At 38.5% G+C, this 26475-nt stretch overlaps 2 protein-coding genes across 5 annotated transcripts; both read right to left on the bottom strand.

The window, feature by feature from the left end:
- Window positions 1-1064: 1064 nt before the first annotated feature.
- Window positions 1065-8669, bottom strand: LOC306891543 (GTPase IMAP family member 8-like). The gene is made up of 6 exons (XM_079451903.1): window positions 8629-8669; window positions 8342-8377; window positions 7173-7205; window positions 5918-6568; window positions 5156-5842; window positions 1065-3143 (listed from the first exon to the last, which is right to left on the bottom strand). Exons 1-6 carry the CDS (start codon window positions 8642-8644, stop codon window positions 1207-1209), a joined length of 3360 nt encoding a protein of 1119 aa, XP_079308029.1. The 5' UTR covers window positions 8645-8669; the 3' UTR covers window positions 1065-1206.
- Window positions 8670-9360: 691 nt separating this feature from the next.
- smarcd3a (SWI/SNF related BAF chromatin remodeling complex subunit D3a) lies at window positions 9361-26473 on the bottom strand. 4 transcript variants are annotated; one of them, XM_079452117.1, is made up of 14 exons: window positions 26221-26426; window positions 19417-19604; window positions 18344-18433; window positions 16245-16287; window positions 14959-15081; window positions 14665-14787; window positions 13835-13930; window positions 12135-12236; window positions 11497-11658; window positions 11316-11413; window positions 11068-11203; window positions 10852-10974; window positions 10495-10596; window positions 9362-10334 (listed from the first exon to the last, which is right to left on the bottom strand). In XM_079452117.1, exons 1-14 carry the CDS (start codon window positions 26230-26232, stop codon window positions 10281-10283), a joined length of 1452 nt encoding a protein of 483 aa, XP_079308243.1. In that variant the 5' UTR covers window positions 26233-26426; the 3' UTR covers window positions 9362-10280. The 4 variants fall into 4 exon arrangements, with proteins under 4 accessions (XP_079308244.1, XP_079308243.1, XP_079308242.1 ...); XM_079452116.1 differs by lacking the exon at window positions 26221-26426 and adding an exon at window positions 23603-23812; XM_079452118.1 differs by lacking the exons at window positions 18344-18433; window positions 26221-26426 and adding an exon at window positions 23603-23807 and having other exon boundaries at window positions 9361-10334.
- Window positions 26474-26475: the final 2 nt, after the last annotated feature.

Consider the following 26475-nt stretch of genomic DNA (forward strand, 5'->3'; position numbering starts at 1 on the left):
TGTGTACTTTTTGAAGAATGTTTTGAGCCTTATGAAATCTGTATAAATACGCGTTGAACGCTGCAAAACACATCTCTTCTAATATATTCAATTGTTGCGTAAAGCGAGAGGCAGCGGACACATTCAAACGACTTTACTTGGACCCGTTGTGCGAGCTGTTTTTAATACCGCGTGGGTTATATACATGTTGCTGCTGATTGGCTGACATTGTTGACACACCCGAAAAATAAGAAAAACCGTATCTCAAACCGTTTCCAGGAAAACGTTTCAAATTGCTCACCGGTATGAGCTTAATCTGAGAAAGACTGCGCATGTAAACGCACTTAATGTTCCAGCTCTTCATTGAATTGAACCGTGTCGCTTTTTTAAAGCATCAAAGTACAGCGAGAGCGATTTGAGAAATTATAAACGTTTGCTTTCATGATGCATCAAGTCGAACAAGCCTGGCAAAAAAACTGCGCGTGGCCCACGATAAAATACATGTATGATTTATTAATTAAGTTAACAAGTTCTTGCACTAAATTGTTTTCTCTCTCTCTCTTTCTCTGCCTATATTTATTCAGAATATCAACTCTGTTGTGAGTCAACATCTCAGATCAACCTTGAGGCAGATGCAGAGATGAGCGAAGCATATTCAACAAGTATTATTATACCAACATAGACAGTGGAAAATGACGACAATTTCTCTCATGACGTTAACCTTGAGAATAAGACCACCGATAATCACATCTGCTTGTGAAGACAATAGAAATACAGCATCCAACATAAGATTAAACAAACAGAATTTCATAATTTCTCAGAAAACTCACATCCCTATCAAACATTTCTGAGGACATTCAAACAAAGACACTGGATTGGAATCGTCACACGAAAAAATGATGATTTAAGACAAAACTGGAGTGATCCCTTCTAATCAACTGAATCTTTTATTGTTTGTTTGACTTTTTATTCCCGTCATCTCTTTTTGGTCAGCAAGTTCTTCGGGAATCTTTAAGTAACAGCCTCCATTTTCCTCCACCATCTTCTCGACTCTCTCCAGAAGTTTTCACACCTGTGACTTGTTTCCTCTTCTCTTTGTGATGCTGTGGTCACGTACAGGTGTGACACAGAGACTCTACTTCCACTTCATCACCATCTGTTGAGTCTATAACAATCACAAAAGAAGCATTCAAAGAATTCTTAGAAATCTTTTAAGCTTTCACATAATCACATAACGACACATCTTGACTTGTTTCTCAGTTTTTCAACTTGCGTTCGTAGCTCCTTAATTTTTTCTCCTTTCTGTTGTTTTAAGTGTTCATATAGCTTTTCCAGTAATTCATGCTGTTTTTGACGTTCTTCCAGTATTTGTTTGAGCTCTTGAACATGTTGCTCATTTTTCTCTCTGAACTCATTTAATTCTTCCGCTTGTTTTCTGGCTTCATCTTCATGTTTCTTCTTCATCTCTTTTATCCTCAGCTCATGTTCCTGCTTTATTTTTTGTCTCTCTTTCTCTTCTCCTTTTTTTCTTTCTCTCTCCTGGGTTTCTCTTCCCTTGATCTCTTCTTCTTGCTGTCTTTTAAGGTCATCAATCATTATCTCCATCTCTTCTTTTCTTCTCTCATCATATTCTCGACATTTTGTCTCCCACAACGCTTTTCTCTCTCGTTCCAGCTGCTCATAACATTTGATTATGTCATTTTTCTTCTCTTCATACTCTCTCTTTTTCTCTTCTTTCTCTTGCCTCTGTTTCTGTCTCTCGTCTTCTCTCTGTTGTCTCTCTTCTTCTCTCTCTCTCTCAAATGTCTGTCTCATTTTCTCCAGTTCTTCTTGTTTTTCCCCCAGTTGCTCCTCATGTCTATCTTTTCTCTTTCTCTCATCTTCCTCACGTTCTCTCATCTGTTGTTTCATTTTCTCTTCCCATTCTCTCTGTTGTCGTTTAATTTCTTCTTGAATGTCTCTTCTGTCGTTTTCAGCTTCACTTATTTTTCTGGTCCATTCTTCTCTTTCTTTCTCTTCTTGTACACGCCTCTTTTTCTCCTCGGATTCTCTCATTTTAATCTCGTTCTCTTGTTTCATCTGTAAGTGTTTGATGAGACTTCCTTTATATTTCATTTTTTCTAGGTCAAGTCTGAATTTATCTTCTCTCTCTCTATACACATCTTCTCTCGCTCTTTTCTGTTGTTCATACAGTGATCTCTGACGTTCGATCTCTCTCTTCATCTCTTCTATCTTCTGATGATATTCAGCTTTTTGTTGTTTTTCTTCCTCAAATTGGTTCTGCTTTTCTTTCTCTCGTTTCAGCCATTCTGATTTCTCTTTCTCCTCAAACTCTTTTCTCAGAGTTTCCTTCTGTTCCCTGAACTTTCTTTCCATTTTCATTCTTTCCTCTTCTGTTCTTCTTTTCTCTTCGTTTAGTCTCTTATTCATGTTTTCAATTTCAATCTCATGTTTGGCTTTTAATTCCTCATGTTGAGCCTGAATTTCTCTCTCTCTCTCCTTCAGTATTTTCTCCATTTTGTTTTTGATGCTGATCTCTGCTTCTTCAAACATGCTGTTCGTAAAATATCGACCCCGATTAGTTGTTTTCATCTCTTCTATGGTGTTTAACAGTTGATTCACTTGAGATCTGTCTCCTGTATCATTGTTATTAAATGCCAGGAATCTGTTTCCACATTCCCGCAGAAGCTTTTGGAGGTCTTTATTGTTACTTCTCTTCACAAAATCCTCTATGGATTCATTACGAAGTTTATCTCCATTAGTAAACAAAACAATGCTGAACTGTGCAACTTTAGGACCAAAGAATGTTCTTATCAGTTCTACAGTGTCCGACTCCTCCCGAGTGAATCTTCCAACACATAACACAATGATGAAGACATGAGGTCCAGGTGCTGACAGGGACACACATTTCACTATTTCCTCCATTATTTTTTCACTTGTCATTGTTGTGTCAAACACTCCTGGAGTGTCAACAATAGCAACTGATCGACCATCAACCTCACCAACTCTCTTCTCACAAACAGTCGTCACCGAGTCTGTACTCGCAAGGCTTTTAAAATAATCTTCCCCCAGAATTGTGTTTCCTGTTGCACTTTTTCCATTTCCTGTCTTCCCAATCAACACAATTCTCAAATGCTTCAGATCCTCCTGTTTATCTTCAGCACCTGAAAGTCAAGTTGAGAAGTCACACATTTAAGTTACTAATACACGTGTCTGTATTTAAAAAGACAATTTACCCAAAAATGAAAATTCTGTCATTAATAATTCATCCAAAAGTAGTGCCACATCTATCCATCCATTGAACACAAATAAAGATATTTAAAGAGTGTTAGCAACTGAGATTTCTGGGAAAGTCAAAAGCGGTGCCACAGAACTGTTTGTTTTCCATAATTCCTCAAAATATCTTTGTAACAAAGTTAAAAGGGAAAGAACATTGTTAACATTTAACAAAACTTTAATTAAATAAACAAACAAGGAAGGAAGTAAAAGACCGGCAGCCACCACACGGTAGACGGGCCCGGCCCTCTCTCACTGACGGTCCGGTCGCTCGTCCTCTTATGCTCCTCAATCTCCTCTGTGATACAAGACCGGTGCGCGTACAGCTGCGCAGAGGCCTCGAATCCCGGCTCTCGTCCCGCCTACCTCACTATTATCTTCTTTTGAACAGAAAAATATACAGTACAGTTCTTTCTACTATGGTAGTCAATGGTGCCACAGAAATCTGAGTTGCTAACTTTCAACAGAACAAAGAAATGTATAAAGATTTGGAACAACTTGATGGTGAGTAAATGAAGGCAGAATTTACATTTTTGGGTGAACTCTCCCTTTAATAGCAAAGCACATTTCAATAAGCCACAAAACGATTGCTCAAGATCACGGTTATCTCTACATTTGTAACCTTCCAGGTAATCCGTTTTGAAATGTGTGACCAATTTGTGATCCCGGATCACAAAAGCAGTCTTAAGTAGCACAGGAACAATTTTAGTAAAAGGCAAAAATAGGTGGTATGGTTCAAAATAATCGATCTTTCTTTTATGCCAAAAATTATTGGGATATAATAATCATGTTCCATGGAGATATTTAGTAAATTCCCTACCCTATATAAAAACGTTCTTCTTGTGAGTGGATGGCCTGCTACAGTGCCTCTGATTAACAATGATTTTCTCAATATTTCAATTTCAGTTTTAAACGGTTGTATCTCCGCCTCATATTGTCCTATCCTAACAACCCAAGTTGAACAGCGATGTATGTAGATAGAACTAGCTCATTTTAAGGAAAATAAAAACACAACCTATCCTCCAACCCATATGACTGTGCCGTTTGTCCCTTCCTCAAATATGACAAACACGAGCGTTTACTTTTGCAGCGATAGTATGTGTTGTGAAATGTTGTGATAATTGTATTTACATTTCACATACACATTTATTAATTCAATAACATGAAACACACGATACGGATACCAAACTGTTAAAATATTTATGTACCTGTCACAGTTGTAGTCTGTTTTTGGTTTTGTATTGTGTGTCCCATATGAGTTCATGAATTCCAAGCCTTTCTGTTCAGCCTAATATGTTCTTCATGTATTTAAACCCCACGTTTTTCTCAGTTCCCTGTCGGTTATTGTTTATGTGCTTCTGTTTCTTGGTTCTTATTGATTTATTAAAAGATACCCTTTGGAATATACTCCTTGTCGTGCGCCTTTTAAATTATTGCCAACACGTTACAGTACTGAGGTCAAACAATCCATTTGTATGAGGAACAGACACGAACGCGATCTCCATCTACTGTCTTCCAGTTTCTGCTTTGTTTCCGGACGTTCAAATCTGGCGCCACGTTACGTCAGCCTTAATAGTGAAATATCACATTTATTTTGTCAGTCTTGTGACACACAGTATCATTACGTCAGCATTGAATGAGAAATCCTTTTTTCTCTCGTTACCGATTACGTCATGCTAATGTTTTGGTTTGTTTGAAGATGTGTTGATGGAGTTCCTCGTATAAAGTTATAGCCAAGCTAAATGCACAAATGAACTTTTGAGTTGTTTTAGAGGACAAGCTCAAACATAACACTTCATTATGTAAGGTCTTTATACACCTCTGAACACATAGTTCTGTATATAATATTTGATTTCTGTCAATAGAGAGGCCAGAAGTTACCGTTTCAAATAACACTCACCATATGAGCTGATCTTTAGCTGTAACTCTTCGATTTTATTCTTCATTTCACTCAGTTGGACTTCATATTCCTCCTCAGTTTCATGTCTCGCTCTCTTCTCTTGAGACCTCACATACACCTGAAGAGAATATGGTTCAGACTTCATATTATTTATATAATCCAGCAGCTCTAATGATATTGGTTTCAACTCTTCACGTTCTTTTAACCCCATCACTCTGTATCGTCCTCCACAAAGACTGATGAATCTCTGACATTCGGCATATGATTCCACAAAATTTGTCACATTTCTGTCAACATCGACATCAGTTGTGAAAATCATCATGAAATGTTCACTGGAGTAAAATGTCTTCTGGATCTTCTCCATTTCTCCTTTGTCTTCATCAGTCAATGGACCGACAGGAACAATGATGAGGAACACATGGACTCCAGGATAACAGAGAGACAAACAGTTGAAAGTTTCTTGTATCAACTCCTCATCTGAGAGTCGAGTGAGAGCAGGTAGCTCCACAACCGAAACGTGATGTCCACGTACTTTCTCTTCTTTCTTCACACACACCGAGGAGCTGATTACTTTCTGACTCAAAGGTTTTTTCATTTTTCCTCGTAGAAGTTTGGATAGGGTGACCTTCAGTGTTGCATCAGTTCCACACAACACCAAATTCAGCTTAGATTGCACAACTTCTGATGCTGAAAAACACATTTTAAGTATGAAAACAATGAAATTGTAACGACATTCATAAGAACACAATCTTAAATACTTACAATATGAACTTTTAACATTTCCTTCATCTCGTCCCTTTTTATGGCTCTCTGTACGTTTTCCATCGTCTGATCTTCCCACCGGCTCTGGATCAACAGATGTTCCTGATACCTTACATTTAAGATATTCATCAGGTTCTTTCTTCAGTATCCCATCTATCCTTCTTAACATCATCTGAAAGAGCCATGCTGGTTGTTCTTCATCAAACTGAAGATGTCCTCCTCCACACTCTTCTCTTAAATCAGTAATCCGTTCATTCTTTAGCACAGATGTACTCATGTAGCTTTGTGTTTCTTCATCAGTAGTCAGCACTATTGTGCGATTTACCGCCTGATCGCTGAATTCTTTCAACACACTCTTGACTCTGTGTTTGTCCTCTTCGCTGAAGTCATAATGCTGCAGTATGAGAAGGATGACATGAGGTCCTGGAGCACACATACTGATACATTCTTTCACTCCTTCCGTGATCTGAGAGTACAAGAGGTTGGGATAGAGTAAATGAGGACAGTTGATGAGCGTCATGCCTTTTCCTCTGACTCTCTCACTGTGATGATCGTCTGGAAGAGATTGCCTCTCAAACGCTGATCTTCCGAACATTAAGTTTCCCACTCGACTGTTTGCTGACCCATCTTTACCCAGCAGAACAATCCTCACTGCAAGGGATGTAACAATATTATTCGATAATGTGATAGTAAAATTGTCTCAATGTTATCGTGGTCACATGACTGTGTGAAACGATGGTTCTTCAGGGCCTAACATAGAGAATGTTAGAAAAATAATAGAAGTAACCTTTGGCAAGGTCCATCTGGTGCAATGGCTTTATTTCATTTGACAGATCCCATACTATAACTCATACGTCTATGCAACAGTTATGATTAGAGGATAATGAAAAGAGAATGCTTATGGCAGTATCATTTAAAATATTGCAATAAATACCGTACTGCAGACTTTACACCGAGGTATTTCCATAGTGTGATTCCATATGGTTATTGTTACATCCCTTATATTTACGCATCATTACACAAACACACATTACCTGTGAACTGTAAATGAGTTGTCCAGTTTGACAGTTATGCGATGATAACTATTATAAAATAATGTTTTGCTGTTGTTTGCAACAATATTGAATTTTTGTAAGGGCATCACAACATATGTATTGCTTTATATTTGGTAAATATTTTTTATGAATACACTTGCAGAATCATATATTCAACATATGTGACGTCATATTTTAGAAAGTTTGTAAAATGGACATACGAGTGGGAGGTAGGAACAGACTGTGTCTGCGCCCTGCAAAACACAGAAACACAAACTGTTAGTGGAAGAAGATAACTTGTGCATGAGCTTCAGATACAGCTACATAACGATAAACTTATTAAAAAATAACTTCTCTAATTTAAATATAAAAACAACACGGACCCTAAAAAGACTTAGGTTAGTGAAGTGCAGGTTAATGAATACACATAAATAAATCATCTATCTTTCTTGTTATAGAATGAGCAAATATCAGAGAGTATGCTGAAAAAACTCAAATATCAGTGTTAACATAACATAACATTTACATAAAGAAAACAGCTTGTAAACAATGTGTCTAACACACTGTAACGTTTCATTTACTGTTACTTTAAATATCTGGGACTCTTTGGTCATTTAAAAAGAATCGTAGCTTCATCAGAATGAGATGACACTTGAATACCTCTGTCACATTAGCTCTTTGAACACACACAAATTATGGACGTGATTTGAATGTTAAAGGGTCGGAGAAAAGGGTAAAAATAATCACACTTGACTCCTTCGAGGTAAAAAATGACCAACGTGAGACATGAAAGGGGAAATATAAAAAATATGAAAACTCAGAAAATCTTTGGGTGGTACAAACTACAAATATATAAGAATATGTTAAATAAAATCAATAAATGAAATAAAAATACAAAAGAGTCTCACACCTGCTGTTCCTGTGACACGAACCGAACCAGAACATTTTTATTTTATTTGAGAAGTATGACACGTATGTAGATTAAAACAATAACCACTCTTAGAAATGTAAAACACAATAATGTACTAATAATGTTAATGAACAACGTCATGTTGTATACTATTAAAACACTGACAGGGACCATTTTTGCTCATTACATACTTTTATTTTTAGTTTCATGCTGACAAATCCATCGCCTTTGAAGCAGCCTTCAAATCGGGAGAGCGTTACGCAATCGGTGTTAAAATGCAGCCTTCAAAGGACGCAGCCCCCGAATTGGGACACAAGAGAAAAATACGTGTTTGCTTATAGTTTTATACTCTTATCTTATAGAAAACCTATTATTATAGCATATACTTATAGAGCGGCCTTATATAACTTATAGAACACCATTAAGAAATAACAGATCTGAAAATGAAAAGAGAAAAGACATGACTATTGGGAAACTTACGTGGCTTATTCAAGGTTGAAATGTTTTGTGTTGAATCTGAAAAAGACAAAAAAAAACTGAAAATAAATAATCGATACCAACAGATGAGTGGTGAGTCTTATTATTTATATTTAGGGTGTGTCATAAATGTAGCACCCTAAACACACGCTGAGTGTTACAAAAACGTGCACGGACTTTTCAACACGTATAACTTCATAGAAATACACTAAACGTATTAAGCGACACGACCAGTTGCCTTTAGTATTAGATCCTGATCAATGAAGAAAGTTTAAACACACCACACTTACCCGAACTCTGCGCCATGTCGATTATAAAGTCAGCTGTCCTGAAAACTGAAACCTGTGACTCACCTGCGCCACCCCGTGGACGTTTAAGAAACATTCCCGATGTATAATAAAGGCCCATTCAACAACATTTGTATTGTGACTTAATGCATTCATCAGTCAGTGGTTCTTATTTCTAAGCGTTCTTATGTATATGTGTTATGAATAATCACATTTTAATATCAATTTATCCTCCATCAATACACCTGTCAGTCTCTTGCTCTTTTACAAAACCTAGTAGGCTGCCTCACGCTCTACTGTCTACATATTTACTTTTAGTCATTTAGCAGACGCTTTTATCCAAAGCGATTTACAGAGAGTTCAGGGAGCAGTACGCGATATTTCATAAAAGAGCAATAGTAGGCTACAATAGATGCTAATACAAAGTTACTAGTATCAACAAAAGCTAGACCCCTACCTGTTGAGAGAAGATAGAGGGTTTGTCTACTTTTTTCTCTTTTCTTTTTCATTTGTCTGTCAAGTATTCACAGAAGAGATGGGTTTTAAGTCGTTTTTTTGAAGGTTGTACATATGAAGCTCACTTTAAGACATTCATAAAACATTACGTCTTTGTAATGTACTGGTCAAAGGACAAATATTCCTAAATGTAAATGATACCACCCGACATATGTCTACCCATCAAGCACACCTCAGGGCAAGTATATGCAAATGTGATCAACGGATGAAATGAAAAATTAATTTAAACAAAGTCATTTATTTGCATTCAAAAAGCAACTGTATTTCACCTTTGGTTAATTCTTCCTCGGCATCCTCAGTGATTTCTTTGTTAAGGCAACAAAGTTTAAAACATGCTGAAAACTTTATAAAAACACAAGTTAAAAACAGAATAATTATCGTGCAACATGCGTTATTGTCTGTCACAGACAGATTTTTTCAGCACACCGTATATTTAGATCACATTTCGTTTTACTTAGCAGAAGAATGTCTAAAAAAGACACCTTCAAAGCTCATTTATAGCGTTCAGAATGTATCAAAATGATGACAATAGATGTCATTTATATTGCAAATAAAGGTATTCTGACAGATTTGACTCCAGTGGATTTCTGGGCGACCTTTTTTTCACAGTGTAAGTTCACAAGCAAAACACACGAAATAAATCTTTAAGCAAAACGTCACGTAATATTAAAATGTAGAAAAACAACATGTTATCCACAAATACATATTAACATTTATCAGGTCAAGTCCAAGTCATAAAAAGGTTCAGTTATTACCTTTCCGAGAGTTTAATAATCATTGAATGGGAATCAGTAGCATGATGCCCTTTGTGTGCATCAAATCAGATCATAAAACAATTACATCGGCTGCTGTATCTGTGTACATATTTTAAGACAAAACTCCATAAGATTCTTTTAAAGCCACATTCTTAAGTTCATTGTATTGTGACAATATATACATTCAAATGTACATTACACATACATTTAAAAAAGAATAATGACAACTTTCATTGTCTCACAACCAGTCCATAGTTCAGAATAAAGGAGGGCTGCTCTAATACTTTCATGTCCGAGTAGAATAGTCCAGCAGCATAAGATAAATATTGCCCAAATCACATGATGGAATTCAATTGTCAATCCATTCTTGAAACTGTGAAGTGTTTAAGTGGTTCGCATCGCCAAAGCTTGTTCAAGCTCTTGTCTTCGTTGTTGAATCTACATAAAAAAAACACAAGTAAAAATCTCCCTTCAATTTGTTCTGTACATTTTATACATTTATGCGTTTTCTGATAATCCAACTCCCGGCCTTTGCATTGCCAGTGCCATGCCTTTGACTTCAAGTAGAAAAAGAGGAACATTTATGTTTATATCTCACCTTGCTATAAAAGTAGCGACTGACAGCTTCCTGAGACCAGGACTGGTTAAAAAACTCTGATCTCCTCTCTTCCTCTGGATTCCCAGCTGTATCCGTCATCACCTGTACCCACAGAATAAAAATAAACCAATCATAGCAATAAAAAAGATGGCATTTTCATTTAAGAACCTTTAATGGCAATAGTAGTTCCAGTATTTGACTTTTCCAAACCTATTTTGGCCGATATTATGGCTTGATGCCAGCGACCAAATGCAATATATAATAACGTATCGTGAGTTAAAAAAAACTTTAAAGATTTGGTCAAGATTATACATGACTGTTTATGACTATGACTTAAAACGGTATGATTAAAGGCACCTTAAGATCTCGGTTTTGGGAACAGATCCAGTCTTGGATGTAGCCCTTAGGATCCCTGGAGAAGCTGAGCATGAAGTCTCTTTGAATCTTTAGCTGGTTGATGGACTCAATGGTTTCATGGATCTAAAGAATAAGATCAGTGCGTGTGGTTTATATGTGGTTGGTTAAAACAAGAAGCTCTCTTTCACAGATGAATGATGATGCTGCGTATCTGACCTTGTTGTCAAGAGATGCGATCTCTTGCTGATTGGCTGTGGACAGGAGGAATCCACTCATTTGACTCTTGAGAGGATCATCGACTTCAACATCAATGTCGTAGCAGGCGGTCTTCTTCTGGTCATTTGGATCAACACTGATCAATTAGAAAAAGTAAGAATTCAAAGAAAGAAAAAGCTGACGTAAAATGTTAAAGAATATTCCCATGTTTGGAGCCCGCTGTCCATTATGAATTGATGACTTAATACCTGATAATATGATTGATCACAATAGGATCAGGCGGCAGGAGCAGGTTGGTCAGTCGCTGGGGAATCTCAGAGAACTTCAGTCGAGGACAGTCAAAGATCTGGTACAGGAAAGTAACTTACAGTACATTTGCTATAAAGTGACACATGAAATTAAAGTATTTAACAGGACAGATGCCAGTACCTGCTGGAAATATTTATCACAGTTGATGTACTCCTTCTCGTGAGAGTCCTGCAGCTTGTTGGTCTTGACGTACTGCCATAATGCTTGGATGATGCACGAGCGGGTCTGAGTGTGGATGCCCAGGAGACGAGCAAGGCGTGGGTCCAATTTAAACTGAGGAGGCTAATGATATGCATATGCAATTCATATAAAATAAAAATAAACACACAAAATAAAACAAACACATCCAAGCATAACTGTAATGTCTGTCCCATTATTTGTAAAGATAAATATTGCCACATGTACATATTCAGTGCATGCACCTAATACGTCGTATTTTTGGTATAACAAAGATGATCTCATCTCTCAATATTTTTTTTCACATGTTCCTTGTAGTCTTTCAGTAAATAAGACCAGAACCCGAGCTGGTAATACTTATAGATTTGTGAAAAAAAAGTTAAAATCACGTCACATGGCACGGCACAGATAAACCATTTCAGTACAAACTAGTACACAATTTCAGACTATTTGTGAGAAGCTTTTTTTGCATTATTATAATTTATAAAGATTTTCGCCAGTACTAACAATTCATTATACAAACAATGTAAGTGAAGTCGAATACCAGAAACCTGACGATAATACAGAAAATTCGCACACACCTGATAATCCAGCATGAGCAGCAGAGTACAGCGCACATTCACATCACCAGGCCTCTTCACCTGAAAGCCATCTGTCTCCTGGGTCGTCTGTGTGCGGTGCCACTGTAAGGACAAAACCAAACTCATTCAAAATGAAGAACGTATAATATACAGCCGCAGAAGAAAACGAGAGAGCATTTCACAGGAATGGCCACTGGAATGACCACAATACAGTACATCTAAAAATGTTGATTTGTAATGAAAATTTGGAGTGGTCTCTTCATTTTTTCCGCGTCTGTATATAATGTCTAATACACCATTTCAAATTTGCCATGTTTGTCTTTACTCTGCGTTTCTAGATGTAATATGTTTATCCCAATCCAGTGTCTGTTGAATCTCAACAAAATCAAACCTCAGTGACATAAAGTCATCCAACAGCAATGTGAAAGACTGACGGCATTACAAGACACATGAAAACATACAAGTATAACGTGAATATGACATTGTTTTCTTTGCAGTATTTGAGGTCGAAACACATTCAATATTTGTTATTATTTTCTTAAAATAACTACAAATAATATACAATAATATATGTATTTAATAACAATATTTTAATTTGGAAGAAATGCTGTCGGTAGTATACAAAATAAAACAAAAATTATGCTTCTAACTAAGCAAACTATATAATCTTTAAATGGTTAATTCAGAAAAAACTTTATAAGCTGCCAAGATACTTTATAACTCAACAAAAAGACGTTTTAACCGGGCTGCTTATGTGCTTTTTATGCAGTGCAAAATCATTTAAGTGGGAGACTGAATAAATAGAGGATCTCTTTAAATGCTTTCCCAAACCGCCGCATGTTTCTGAGTGGTCACACCACTACTTCAAAGAAACAACATAATGGCAATGACTCACAGCTCAACTCAATTAGCTTTCCTTGACACTGGAGGCTTTTATCAATGCTGTTTTTCCACACAGGTAAATCATTCTTTTATCACATGCTACAATCTGGTGTGCCGTGCTGAAAACCCACAGCCACCAAGGACGGTTTAAAGAGCTGGCGAATGAATAAACCCGAGTGTGCTGCGCACGCTGCCTCGTGCCCATTCCGTGCCAGGAGGACAACGGGCGTCTAATGAATGGGACGAAGACACGAGGGTCCCTCCTTGAGATTCGAGGGCAGCTGCGGTCAATCTGCCTTCTCTAGACATGAACGTCCCAAACAAAGCCCATAAATATTAAGTGTGAGAGACAGCTGGAAAGGTTCCCTTGTGTATTGTAAATGCCTGAGTATGTGTGAATAGCACATGTGCACAAAAGCTTCTTCACGAAAACAGAGAGCACAGAACCGAGAGTCTTTGTACTCGGAGAGTGCATTTTACTCTAAGAGGTGTACGCTTAGTGTTTGTCTTCATCAATGCATTTCTTTTCTCTTGCAATCCTGCAATGTCATCATCATTCCACAGTGTCATGGGCAACGTCCTTTTGCAGCACATTGCTATGGCGACCATAAAGACACATTGGACATGTAGTGTGATTATCCAAACTTTTCACTTTGACATTGACTTTTGCATTTCACTGCCGTTGGACTACACTTGTCTCTTACCGACACGGCTGGAAGTGTGTCGCATCTTTCAAAATAGCATGTTAAACGCTTTCAGCTTTTCTGTACGGCAAATATCAACCATTTTCTTTTAATCGCTGCTTTAATAATTCTCACCTCCACTAAGTGGTTGTCGGGGCCGTACAGATCCTTGTCCAGCTCAATAACCAGGCTCTTGAAGAACGAAGAAAACTTCCTCTTTTGTTTCCCAGGCTAAATGTACACAGTGAGTAACAGACAAAGCATAAAAATGATCTTAATATACATACATGCAGCACAGACCTGTGTGGTAGAGGATAGCATAATAGAATATAGTATGTACACTCAATTGTAGTATAGTACACTCAGAAAAAAACATGAATTATACATGAATACATGAATTAAATTAAGGCAAATGTTTAGTCTTTTCATGAAAAAAAGTTTGAATGGATTTGTACAAGAAGCAAAAAAAAAGAAAATAACTCGAACTTCGGTCACACACACACACACACACACACACACACACATCCACTATGATGTCGCTCAAAATTGAAATAATTTTTGTTTTGACTGTCCCTTTAACACAGTATTAAATATGTTACTACTGATAACATGTTATGTATTATGTGTGTGTGCGCGTGTGGCCTTGTTTTTATATCCCGGTGGGGAATGCATGCCGACTCATTAAAATTGAGGTCCTGATGGGCAAAACAGCTCATAAATCGTACGGAACAATATATTTTCTAAATATATAATATTCTAAGTGTTTTCTATGATCTTTAGGTTAAGGGGTAGGGTTAGGGGATACAATGTTCAGTTTGTACAGTATAAAAATCATTACGCCTATGGATTGTCCCGGCGGAGATAATAAACCAGACAATAAAACAATAATACTAATCACAGCACATGAAAATAAGACTGAATAAAAGAACAGATGGTAAGATTATGAATGCAAACTCAATGCTTACATCATCCAACAATTTGCCCTCTACACGCAACTCCCAGGATGCAATGCTGCCCTCTGAGTCCTCTGCTTCAGGTTTGGCAGGATTGAATGTGTTTGAAATGTACAACCGTAGTTTGCGCTTTTGCTAGAACAAAAGACATAATTTTCTCTTTTCTCTTTGACTGTCAATAACGTACTATCATTTGACTGAACAAGTTACCATTTCCTGACAACAGGCTACAAGTAAAAAAAATGAAAAGTCAGTTTTTTAATACTCTGACAGCATGCATGTATAGCCATAAACACAGACACATACCTTCATTGGTCTTTTGAGGGCTTCCTGTATATCCACTCTCTTCCTCATGATGGTTTGATCAAGCTTGCGTTCAAACGCCAGGAGGTCCATGTACGCCTGCGACTCTGGCACCAATTCACGGATCTAATAAAAGAGTATTGTACACTGTGAACTTGAAGACATATTTTTTTAGTAGGAGTCGATGTTTTATTTTCTATGTACTGAATAACATTAGTCCTTAACATGACCCTCACAAAAAAGTGCTTTCACCACAAACTTTAATGTTATTAAAATTTATATTTTAATAACACAAATGAAGTGACACACAATAAGACATTGCTAAAATGACTTTATTCATGTATTTTGCACACCACTTCATTTAAATTCACCATACCTTTTCTGCTTATAATATAATGTTACATTGGAATGATATGGTTCTATCTGACACTTTTGTCAAAACTAAGTTATTTACTTATTCTGTGCCAATTTATTGACATTATGTGATGTTTTTCTTCAAATTGTGTTCATTTTGGGATTATTTTTCAGAAAACCAAAAGGTTTTCTAGTCAAATGGAATGCAAAAACTTTGAAGCCCAGTATCGCAGATAGAACCTTATACTTTCAATGTGGCGAAATGTAAAATCTAAATTCAGATCCCTTACAGATTTCATAGACGTCTGGGTCACTTGAAAGACGCTGTTCTTATGTTAATGACTCTTTAACATTATGCTTTGTGTTTATGACTTGTTACTGAAACAAATCATGTTTGTCCTTGTGTGACGCACAGAAAAACTGTATCCTGACATGCTGCTGATTTTCACTGTATTGCATCATTCTCTATTTCCCATGTGACTTTCAGCATTAACAAACCTCATTTACAAACCCCATCGCAATAAATGAACATTTTCCCTTTCGCCTGTTAAAAATACACTGGGAGGATATTGGCCATGTGTGTTGTATCCTTGGTATTCTAGAAACCACTATCAGATACACACACCAATTCCGGTCTGTAATTTCTCTGTGCATGGCGTATAACTCTGTGTCACATCCCGACGGAGGCGCATTACCAAATCAGTCAACTCACGTCTCTCTTCTCCATGCAACCACACGGCAATACACGCCCTTGGAATCAACCTCTTTTACAACCACAAATACATGAGATCTTTCTGACTGCCCTGCTGATCGCCCTTTCACTTTCTGCCCCCACCTTCTAGCATAATTACCTGCACCATGCAATCATACATAAAATAAACACATGCAAGAACAAACCGAGACAAACAGATAAAAGACTTAGTGATGGACCTCACCCTTTGAGGGAGAATCTTGTCTGCCATTTTTCTTCTCTTGGCACTACGAATAGATAAAGAAAGAAAAGAGAGAGAGAGAGAGAGAGAGAGAGAAGGAAGGCATGTTACTATGGTGACTGATAGCAGAGTCCACAGGCCATCTGCTGCATAACTGGGATCCATCCAGACGTTTTTCCAGCTGTGTGTGTGTGTGTGTGTGTGTGCGTGCGATAAAAGAGAGGGAGTTTAAAGGGGTCATATGTCGTGAATACGTGTTTTTCTGTGTCTTTGGTGTGTTATAAGTTGCCCATGCACGTATTAGACCTATAAAATTCCAATATTAAAGTGTCGGAACGAAAGATGCATTCTATCTAATAGCGAATGCTCACCCAGACCTGCCTGAAACGCCTCGTGTAACCACACCCCCACAAATCTACGTCAGTTCGTGGTATGATTTGACTATGATCATCCATATGTATACGCATGTACAATTGCTTTGGTGTGGTAAGAGGCGTTACATTTACGTCACACGCCAAGGCCCGCCCAAGAGACCATATGACTGACAGGTCATGAGTCATGTTTAGAGGTGTTTAAATGTCCCGGCAGTAGCAAACCGGTGTACATTCACGTACGAGTCAAAAATTTACAGCATCAACATTATTATAAGTTTATAACATGAACCTCGCATGCTTTTAATAATTAAGCATTTAGCAGTCGATCGTGATCGTTAAATTCCCAAAATGTGCAAAATGTAATTTCCACAACATGAATGAATCACAATACATAAATCAAGATGTAACAGAAATGACAAACAAGTAGAAATGTTTATGATGTTTTCGAAAAACGAAACCTTTTTTAAATTAAAATAGCAAAATAAACACTTTTTACAACTATGTTCTTAGTGTGTTTGGCTGTGTGTGGTGTCCTGCTGTTAAAACATCTGGCTGTCTCATTTATTGTTCCATGTCTCATTGTGACAACCAGATCCATGCGGTGCAAATTTCTCAAAAAACACCTTAATATTTAAATACAAAACTTTGTGACCATGGAACATCCTAACCAGCATCAAAATGAGCTCTCACACAAATGCTTTTCTGTTTCAAAAAGTTGTTTAAACCCATTCCTCCTGCCCCAAAGCATGATGCATGTAATTCATTAGTAAAGAAAATTTTTCCAATCCAAACCAGAACTGAAGAACCCATGAGCCCATCGGAACAGGAAATGTCTGTCCGCGTTCACATCCACACCCCCTCTGGAGTATAAACTTTCTCATGATCCGACTCGTACACCCCAAGCCACACTGTTCCTCGGGGAGAGGTTAAGAGGAACAGACAGAGATGTGGTGGTGGGTATTAGGTTGAAACAGAGAGCAGGCACTCTTCTGTGAACATTTATTGAATTTAGGTGGTAGTTTACAGAGAAAACACATTTTGTGTGAACACACGGGGTGGATCTGGATCCGAAGTCCGAAGTAGATGGATCTATCGACATCTGATGCTCTGTCAGTATAGGGTCATGCAACCTTCACACATCTCTCTGTCTGCAACTCCATGTTGTCTCACATGCACAACACCACACTGATTCAGGTCATGTTGACTTCTACACTGCAAGAAATTACTTTCTTACTTAGTATGTTTGTCTGGAATTCCAGTTCAAATGTCAAAACATTCTTGAAAATTGAAAATAAGATTTGTTTTTAGACAAAAAATATGAAATTTCAGTGAATATTTGCTTGAACAAATAAAAATTCTGCCAATGGGGTAAAACAAATAAGATTTTCTTTTGCTTGTTTTAAGTACAAATTCAATGAAATATCATATTTTTTGTCTTAAAACAAGACTTATTTCTTAGGTCATTTCAGACATCAAGAAAATGCTTCTTGATTAAATCATTTTTAGACATTTGTACTAGAAAACAAGACAAACATACTAAGTTAGAAAGTCATTTTTGCAGTGTACTACCATTCCAGTGAATGTTGGTTTTAATTGTTTATTCTGTTACATTAAGTGCACACATGCATGGGTAAAAAAGGGACCAGTGAGGTTTTATTCTCAAACAGGAACAGGCCAATCAGGCATCGCACACTATCAAGCTAACATGCAGCAGAACAAAGCGCCTACTTGAATGCTACTGGATGATCTGACTGGGCTTCTCTCATGTCCATCTGTCTGGCAGATATCTCATTTGTTGCTGGAAATCCAAGTGGTTTCCTATAGGTTGGTGGGATTTGGGGTATCTCTAGTTAGTCAATCATACAGATGAAACTCTGACCCAGAATGCATTGGAATTAATGATGTACAGTCATAAGCAAAGCCAAAGTACTTTTTACAACAAAGCCTAATGATTTAAATGTTTTAGGATTATCTTTTGGATACAGTGATCTGCCCTCAGTGGTTACAAATGAAACATATGCAGATAAAACAAGATATCATGTGGTGTTACAACAATTGACTACATAAAACTTGAACAATTGTCAGTGACATACAGTATAGCCTCGTATAGGCCAGTGTTACTCACTCCTGCTCCTGGAGTGCCATTTTCCCTAGTGTAGTTCTAACCATGTGCCCAAGGTCCAAACAACATACACTCTAAACAAGTTAGGTTATTTAACCCATCATTGGATCAGAACGGATAAACCCAATTGTCGGGTTAAATTATCCAATAAAAAATGATATTTGACCCAACAATAGGTTAAAACAACCCAACATTTTTCAGAGTGTAGTCAGTTGATTCAGAGTAAGTAAGAGTAAGTCGCAATAGGGGGCACCAAACATATGAGACAGTAAAGATTATTCCCTTCAAATTCTCTGAACTCCACTTCTTACATTTGAAGAGAATTTGCTCTTATGGAAAGTTTAAAGAGGTTTACTAAATGAAAGGGACCTATTTCAGGTACCCAATTACTGGTGAGTGGCACTATTAATATCTACTAAAGAGCAATTTTGGCATTTTATAGAAATCAAATGAATCCAATTATGCCAAACATAAACTATTCCAGTCAATGGAGGGTGCTATATATAGAGTTTCAACCTTGGTACAGGTTTTAGAAAACGCAGAAGAACTTAAATATCAATAGTTAAAGCTCTTGGAAACTAAAATGCAGTATGTACTTTATTTTCTATTGCATATCTTTATTTCATTGCATATACAGCATGTTGTGTGCATTGGATCTAAAGTAACAATCTAAACTCACTTTCTGGGACGGTTCTGGATGGGAGGAGGTTGCACAGGCTGGGTCGGGGCAGGCCGTTTTCGGTTGGGGTCCAAAGCTGGGTTAGGCATCCCTGGGCGAATCGGTGGTGTTCCTCCATACGGAGGTCCAGGAGGCCCCATGGGAGCTCCATGATGGGGCATTCGTGCCCCTGAAGTCATCCCTGGACGCTGTGGGCACAAGAGAAATGTCACAGTGGGCTGAAGGTCAGATTCTTTGTTGAACCCATTTATTATAGAAGGTATACCTCGTAAATATCTCTTACACCATATATAGGATTGCAAAATAATAGTTTTGCATCATTACACATTAAACATAGATCATCAAAGGGTCATTGTATCGCCAAATTCATCAGTCCGTACCGCGTTACCAAGGTACTTAACCCAGTAACGGTTCGCCACAAAGTGCCCCCTCTACTCAATCGCATCCACCCGTTTTTTCGCTCCGCTCCCCTCTCCAACCCCAGCTCCTACACCTCCCAGCCTCATTGAGGGGTCGACCACCTACACGGTATGCCGACTCCTTGATGTCAGAAGACGGGGTAGGGGTCATCAGCATTTGGTAGACTGGGAGGGCTACGGTCCAGAAGAGAGATGCTGGGTTTCAGCTTGCGACATACTGGACTGCGCTCTCATAACCCATTTCGACCATACCCGTGGGGATTCCCTCGGAGATGCCAAGAGGCATCCTTAAGGGAGCAGATACTGTCACATTCTCTGACTTTTTACACTTATTGTTTTGTTTTCTTTCTTCACTTTGTTTTGGCCATTAGCCCTCCCTGCTGCGCAACCAGCCTTATTTGCGGCGCTGCATGTCTCATCTGCCCACACCGGCTACCTATTTCCCCCTTTTTTTAATCCTGTTCCCGGCCTTCGTTCTGTGTGGGTTCGTATTGTGTTTGTGTATACCTTCCGCCTATGTTCCTGTCTTTTTAACTTTCTGTAACTCTGTCCAGGATTCGCAGGCAGGAATTTAGCAATTGCTGCCAGGATTATAGCTAGCTCGGGTCCGGAGAGTGTGGCTAGACATATAGCGCTGTCCTTTCTCAACCCCTCGTCCCACTGCCAACACAGCCGACTGCATTCTTTTCGGACTTCCACTGACTTTTTGGCTCAGCCGTGTTTTTGGTTTATTTTGCTTTACTTCTAATGATTTGTTTGTTAATAAACCCTTTTGATTCACTACCCCTGCATTTGAGTCCTTTTGTCTCCTGACATTAGAAGTCTTTTCATGCTTGTCTCCTTCAGTATGTGAAGCTGAACCGGGCCATGCAGGGCTTCTCACACCTGTGCCTGTCACTTCAGAACTGACAGCTGCTTTTCCCTTTACTCAAACATAGACGTGCTGGACAAGACAAATGCAAGATGACAGCTCTGATTCCAACTGTGATGTTAAACCGTCTTTTAGTCCACCAATAACACCATGCTTTTACCACTGACTTACAGAAAAGTCTCAAATCTATTCTTTATAAAATCACTAAATTGGACTATAATGATAGATTACAATGGAAATCAGAAAGGAATGAATCAAGGAAGGAATCATTCCACCTAGATAGGGATATATATATACAGTATAATATATAAATGTAATGGATGTTAGATAGTAGAAAAGGAAGCCATAAACAAAAAGGACATTTTTTCCTCCACATTTGCAAGGGGTATTTTTCCCAGATCTTGATTTCTTGCTCAATACCGCTATATTCCTCAAAGCGTAAAATGTTTCTGATTTTGAAATGTATCTATTAATAGACATGTGTTTACCTAAAATGATAAATTTTGTTCCTTTCTGTGAAATAAAAAAAAAATTCCCCCAAATTTAAAATAGTGTTTGTGTTCAAATCTGTTTGTTTTGACATCCCTGGTCTAGAGTTACATTATGTAATCATGCTCTCATTCTTATTAAACCACCTTTGATTTGAAACAGTTGCCTTGACACGCTCAATGAAGATTGTCTAGCATTTTCTTAAGCACAGACTTCAAAGTGTAAAGTAAAATCGTAAATGAATGCAAAGAGTTGTGAAAATGGGAGTGCGGTGACAGTCAGATCTGCGTACAGAGACAGCTCTTAAAGGGGCCACGTTCTTAAACACGCTGCTGTGACTCCTGTCACTAATGTTAATCAAAGAACAAAATAAAAGAAGAAATCAATGTGATTTTGTAGCTTTAACTAGAATTCTTCGACATTTAATTTAGAATTTAGCATTAAAGACTGTTAAGTGTTTGAGAACTTCCTTAAATTTCTGTACATCAATTACAAGTACTAATATCAGAATGTTTGCTGTCATTGATAAAATGACACTTTAAGAAATATGTTATTTCTACATCAATTCGAAGATTAAATGTAAAATTATTCAAATGTAAAAGTATATTTTAAAATATGATTATGTGTGATTAATCGTGATTAATCACATAAAAAATGTGTGATCCATCCGATATTTTTTTTTAATCGATTGAAAGCACTATTATTAATATAAACATGTTAACAGTTACCGCTGATTCTCATACTGTTCCAGACACGAAAGGAGAAATAATGTTGAAGCAGAGGTTTTTACCAAACTAAAAGGTGAACGTGAACTAAATCTAATTCATCATATTATTTTTTCAGTTATTATTTCGCAGGTAGTTCAGAGGAAATTTGAGGTCTGTCGTCCGTGACTCATAATGACAGTCACAAAGTCACTGTGACTCTTTGGATGTTCACTGAATTTCCAGAATCTGAGCCAAGGTCCCCAGCTCCATTCCTACCTGCAGTGTGAGCACATCACACCTCTGCCAGAGATGCTCCCGTATTGTTCTCTGACCCTCATGACCCTATCATCACTTCTCAAAGTAGGCCAGGCTCCAGGGGTGTCCGGAGCCGGTCCAATCTCACAACATCTAAGCTTTGAGGCAGTGGGGCAGGAACATGTAGACGCAGCTGGACATGGGAAGCAGTGTATATACTGTATGTCTTTGTAAGCCTCTGCCAATCCCTGGCTCTCAAGGTCACATTGGATGCTTTAGGGTTTGGGGGAGGTCTGTTTGGGGATGCTGCACTGCACATCATAGAGGACAAGTTATAGAAAAAGCACTTTTGTAGCATTTGCGTTGAGGTGTGTTTTGAAACTGATTGTCTACCAGGTTAGCTAAAGACCACTTGAAAGCAGCTACCTACAAAGAAATATATTTTTCAGCAAGGTTATTTGAAAAATACTTTCTTCTTTTGCAAAACAATGTAAGTATTTTATAAGAAATAGCCCAATATTTATGTCATTACTTTTGATAAATAAACTTCCCCTCCAGTGAGCTGTAAACTCAAAACGGTTTCTCAAACTACAGCCCTACATTTTATTTCAAATTTCAGAAGCCGTTTCAATTGGATATACATTTCCGTTTGATGCTGACTTTTAACCCAAACTAAACCCAACAGAAGGCTCAGAACATATTTACGTTAACATTATTTGAAATGTATTTATTTAGTATTTGTTATTCTGACATTCAAGGAATGACGTCAGACTGGACGCCCCTAAAAGTTCTCAAAAATTTACATACGTTTATATTTAACAGATTAATCTCAATGTTTTATTAAAAATGTTGTATTATTGTATTATATATGTAACTGTGCGAGTTTCTAGATTTTTTAAATATAATGTCTTAATTTCTGTACAGCACTTTGGTCAGCTTTGGCTGTGTAAAGCGCTCAATCAAATAAAGTTGGATTGGATACAGTAAATGTCTTGATACATACTGTGTACCACATAAGCAACTACAGCCAAGCATTGGTCCACAGCATGCTCACTCGTGAATAAAATAACTGCTACATTTTAATGTGCGATGCACCCTCAGGGTGCTCCTCACACACTTCTGCAACACACCCTCCTTTGCCTGCAAACACACAAACCAAAAGCATCTTCTAGCAGTTCTCCACCTCTCTCCCACCATAGTCCTCTCATACCTTCACAAGGTGACGATCCACCACCGACTGTCCTGTTTCATGTTATCCTTCTTAATACAAAAATAACCCAATAACCTCTCAACACTTCACTCCTTCACATACTCAGTCATTCTCCTTCAAAGCTGCTGCTATTCTTTATAAAACTGAAATGAAAATCAGCACCCGCTACATCCAGCTTTGCCTTGTGGACACAACCGCACGCTTCCACATGCACACACAAACTTAACTCACTCACCACTCCATGGACGAGAAACTCAAACAGTTTACTCTTGGTGGCTTTGCGAGCTCCTCCGGCAGAATCCTCCATGTCCATTTATGAAACAACCTTTTCCAAATCTCTCTCTGATGGCTTTATTCCAGCAGCCAATAGCTCTCTCTATGCTACTTTCCCTCTCCTCACCAAAAGAGAGTGCTCCCTCCCTCCTTCTCGGCACTCTGGCATTCCCTTTCTCCACTCTCTCTCTTTTTGTCAGCGTTTGGCCAGAGAGTCAAATCTCTCTCTCTCTCTCTCTCTCTCTCTCTCTCTCTCTCTCGTGGCGTTTTCTCTTGCAGAGTCTGGGTTGGGAAGGATGGGGGTCTATGAAGGCGGCTGTCGCTGGACCAACAGTGTGTAGTGGAATTCCACTGGAAGTCGAATGGAATAGCGCAAATATGCAGAATTATCTTGGTTATTAAAAATGATATTACAGTGAAGGTTAAATTATTAAATTATTAAAATGGTTGTTCAACTCTTACCGTCACAATGAACCCACCTTCACAAAATATGCGGGCCGCAAAATAAATGAATTATTATATTGGATTCCACTGAATGGAATGTCAATGACGGCTGCACACAACATGTGAAGTATTTATAAATTATATTCATATTCTTAGCAAAACAAAATATAGAACAGAAGGAGTCATTTCGGATCTAATTTCTGTTGTAGAAAACCCCCTTTAAGGACCCCCATAAAGGCTAATACTGGAGGGTGACAAATGTCTCATTCAATCAGAGTAAAAGGGTGCTGGGGGGGAACACAGGTTTCGGTGTTTCAGTTATCCCTGTGAAAAAGCAAAAGAGTCACCAGGTCTTCAAATCTAATAAGCTATTTTTCAGAAATACTCAAATAAACATGTTTTATAACAAATGTTAGTAATTAATTTCAATTTACATGTTGAAATTTTTTTCGTTATGTAAAATACACAATGGAAGAAACTTTATATAACGCAATTATTCAAAGCCGTATGTTGAGGATTTACAAGGCTGGTTTCCCCAAACCTTCACATCACTCGTTCTTAAGAATATATTATAGGTATATATAAAGGTATAACTTCATCGCGTGTCTGTGTGTGTTGGTTCGTGTAAGTGTGTCTGCGTGTTGTGTGTAAGTGTGTGTCTGCGTGCGAGTTTGTGTGTGTTGGTTCGTGTAAGTGTGTCTGCGTGTGTTAGTGCGTGTTGTGTGTAAGTGTGTGTCTGCGTGCGAGTTTGTGTGTGTGTGTGTTGGTGCGTGTAAGTGTGTGTTAGCATGCAAGTTTGTATGGGTGTCTGTGTGTGTTGGTGCGTGTGTAAGTGTGTGTCTGCATGCGCGTTTGTGTGTGTGTGAGTGTTGTGTGGATTGTGTGCGCGTTTGTTTGTGTGCGTGAGTGTTGTGTGTGAGTGAGTGTTGTGTGGATTGTGTGTGTGTGTGTCTGCATGTCTCTCTATGTGCATGTCAGTGTTGTGTGTGTGTGTGTTTCTGTGTGTGAGTGAGAGTTGTGTGGATTGTGTTTGTGTCTGCATGTCTGTCTATGTGTGAGTGAGTGTTGTGTGTGTGTGTGTGTGTGTGTGTGTGTGTGTGTGTGTGTGTGTGTGAGAGAGTGAGTGAGTGTTGTGTGGATTGTGTGTGTGTGTGTCTGTCTGCATGTCTGTCTATGTGCGTTTGTATGTGTGTGTGAGTGTTGTGTGCGTGTGTCTGCGTGTCTGCGTGTCTGTCTATGTGCGTTTGTATGTGTGTGTGGGTGTTGTGTGCGCGTGCGCGTGTGTCTGCGTGTCTGTATGTCTGTCTGCATGCGTTTGTATGTGTGTGTGAGTGTGTGTCTGCGTGTCTGTATGTCTGTCTATGTGCGTTTGTATGTGTGTGTGAGTGTTGTGTGTGTGTTGGTGCGTGTTAGTGTTGTGTGGAGGGTGTAAGTGTGTAAGTGTGGAGGGTGTAAGTGTGTGTGTGCGTGTGCGTGTGCGTAAAAATGTTAAAAAGCGCTATATAAATAAAGTTGACATGACTTAAGAAACACGCAGCGCTAAGAAGGTTTTGGGAGACCAAACCCAGGTTTGTAAACGGGCAAAATGACATGCACACATTGTCTCATGTGGATGGGCCTCCACTGGAATGACAAACTTCAGTATTACAAACAACACGATCTGTCCAGTGCCACACTGTCTGCAGCACAAATAGACAGAATGCAGAACAGATATGGTGTTAAACAGGGATGCTCATCACCAGTTGCACGTGGACTCATAAAGGATAAGAAATTCATTAGCAAAGCGGTATTCACCATAACATTGTATTTCTGAACGGAAGCACACAGACGACTATGAATAATACGAGAAGTAGACAATCGGAGGTGTTTTCCTCTCAAAATAACACTGGAGTATAGGTGCATTTGACAGGTGTCAATCAAAAGCAGCGTTGTTTGCGGTCACGTTAGAACATTAGTAACATTGTATAAAAATGGCCAAACTATACGAGTCGTTGAATATGGCGTTTGCGGCAAGCCTGTTTCCGTTATAACAACAGTGTTTAGACAGAAATCCATTGAAATGTTATTTCGCTGGAAACGCGTTTGCTAGATGGGAAGCGGATAACGAGCGATGCGATGCAGGCGTTGCTCTCCTACCTTTCTTTCCATCGCTGCAAGTTTGCCGCTCACAGTTCAGTTTACGAGGTAAAACAACACCGGAATTATTGGCGCACAGTGTCCACCAACTTCTCCGTTGTTGCAGACAGATTCTCGGATACTCCCCCCTCCCCGGGTGCAGGAGCTGGATGGAGGGATGCTGGCGAGGAAGGCCCGTGTCGGGCTCGAGCTGCGGAGAGTGCGGCAGACACACCGGCGCACGCGCGGGTTGTCAATGAGGACTTAAGGGAATAT

Source organism: Barbatula barbatula (genome assembly GCF_947034865.1).
Source record: "Barbatula barbatula genome assembly, chromosome: 3".
NCBI lineage: Eukaryota > Metazoa > Chordata > Actinopteri > Cypriniformes > Nemacheilidae > Barbatula > Barbatula barbatula.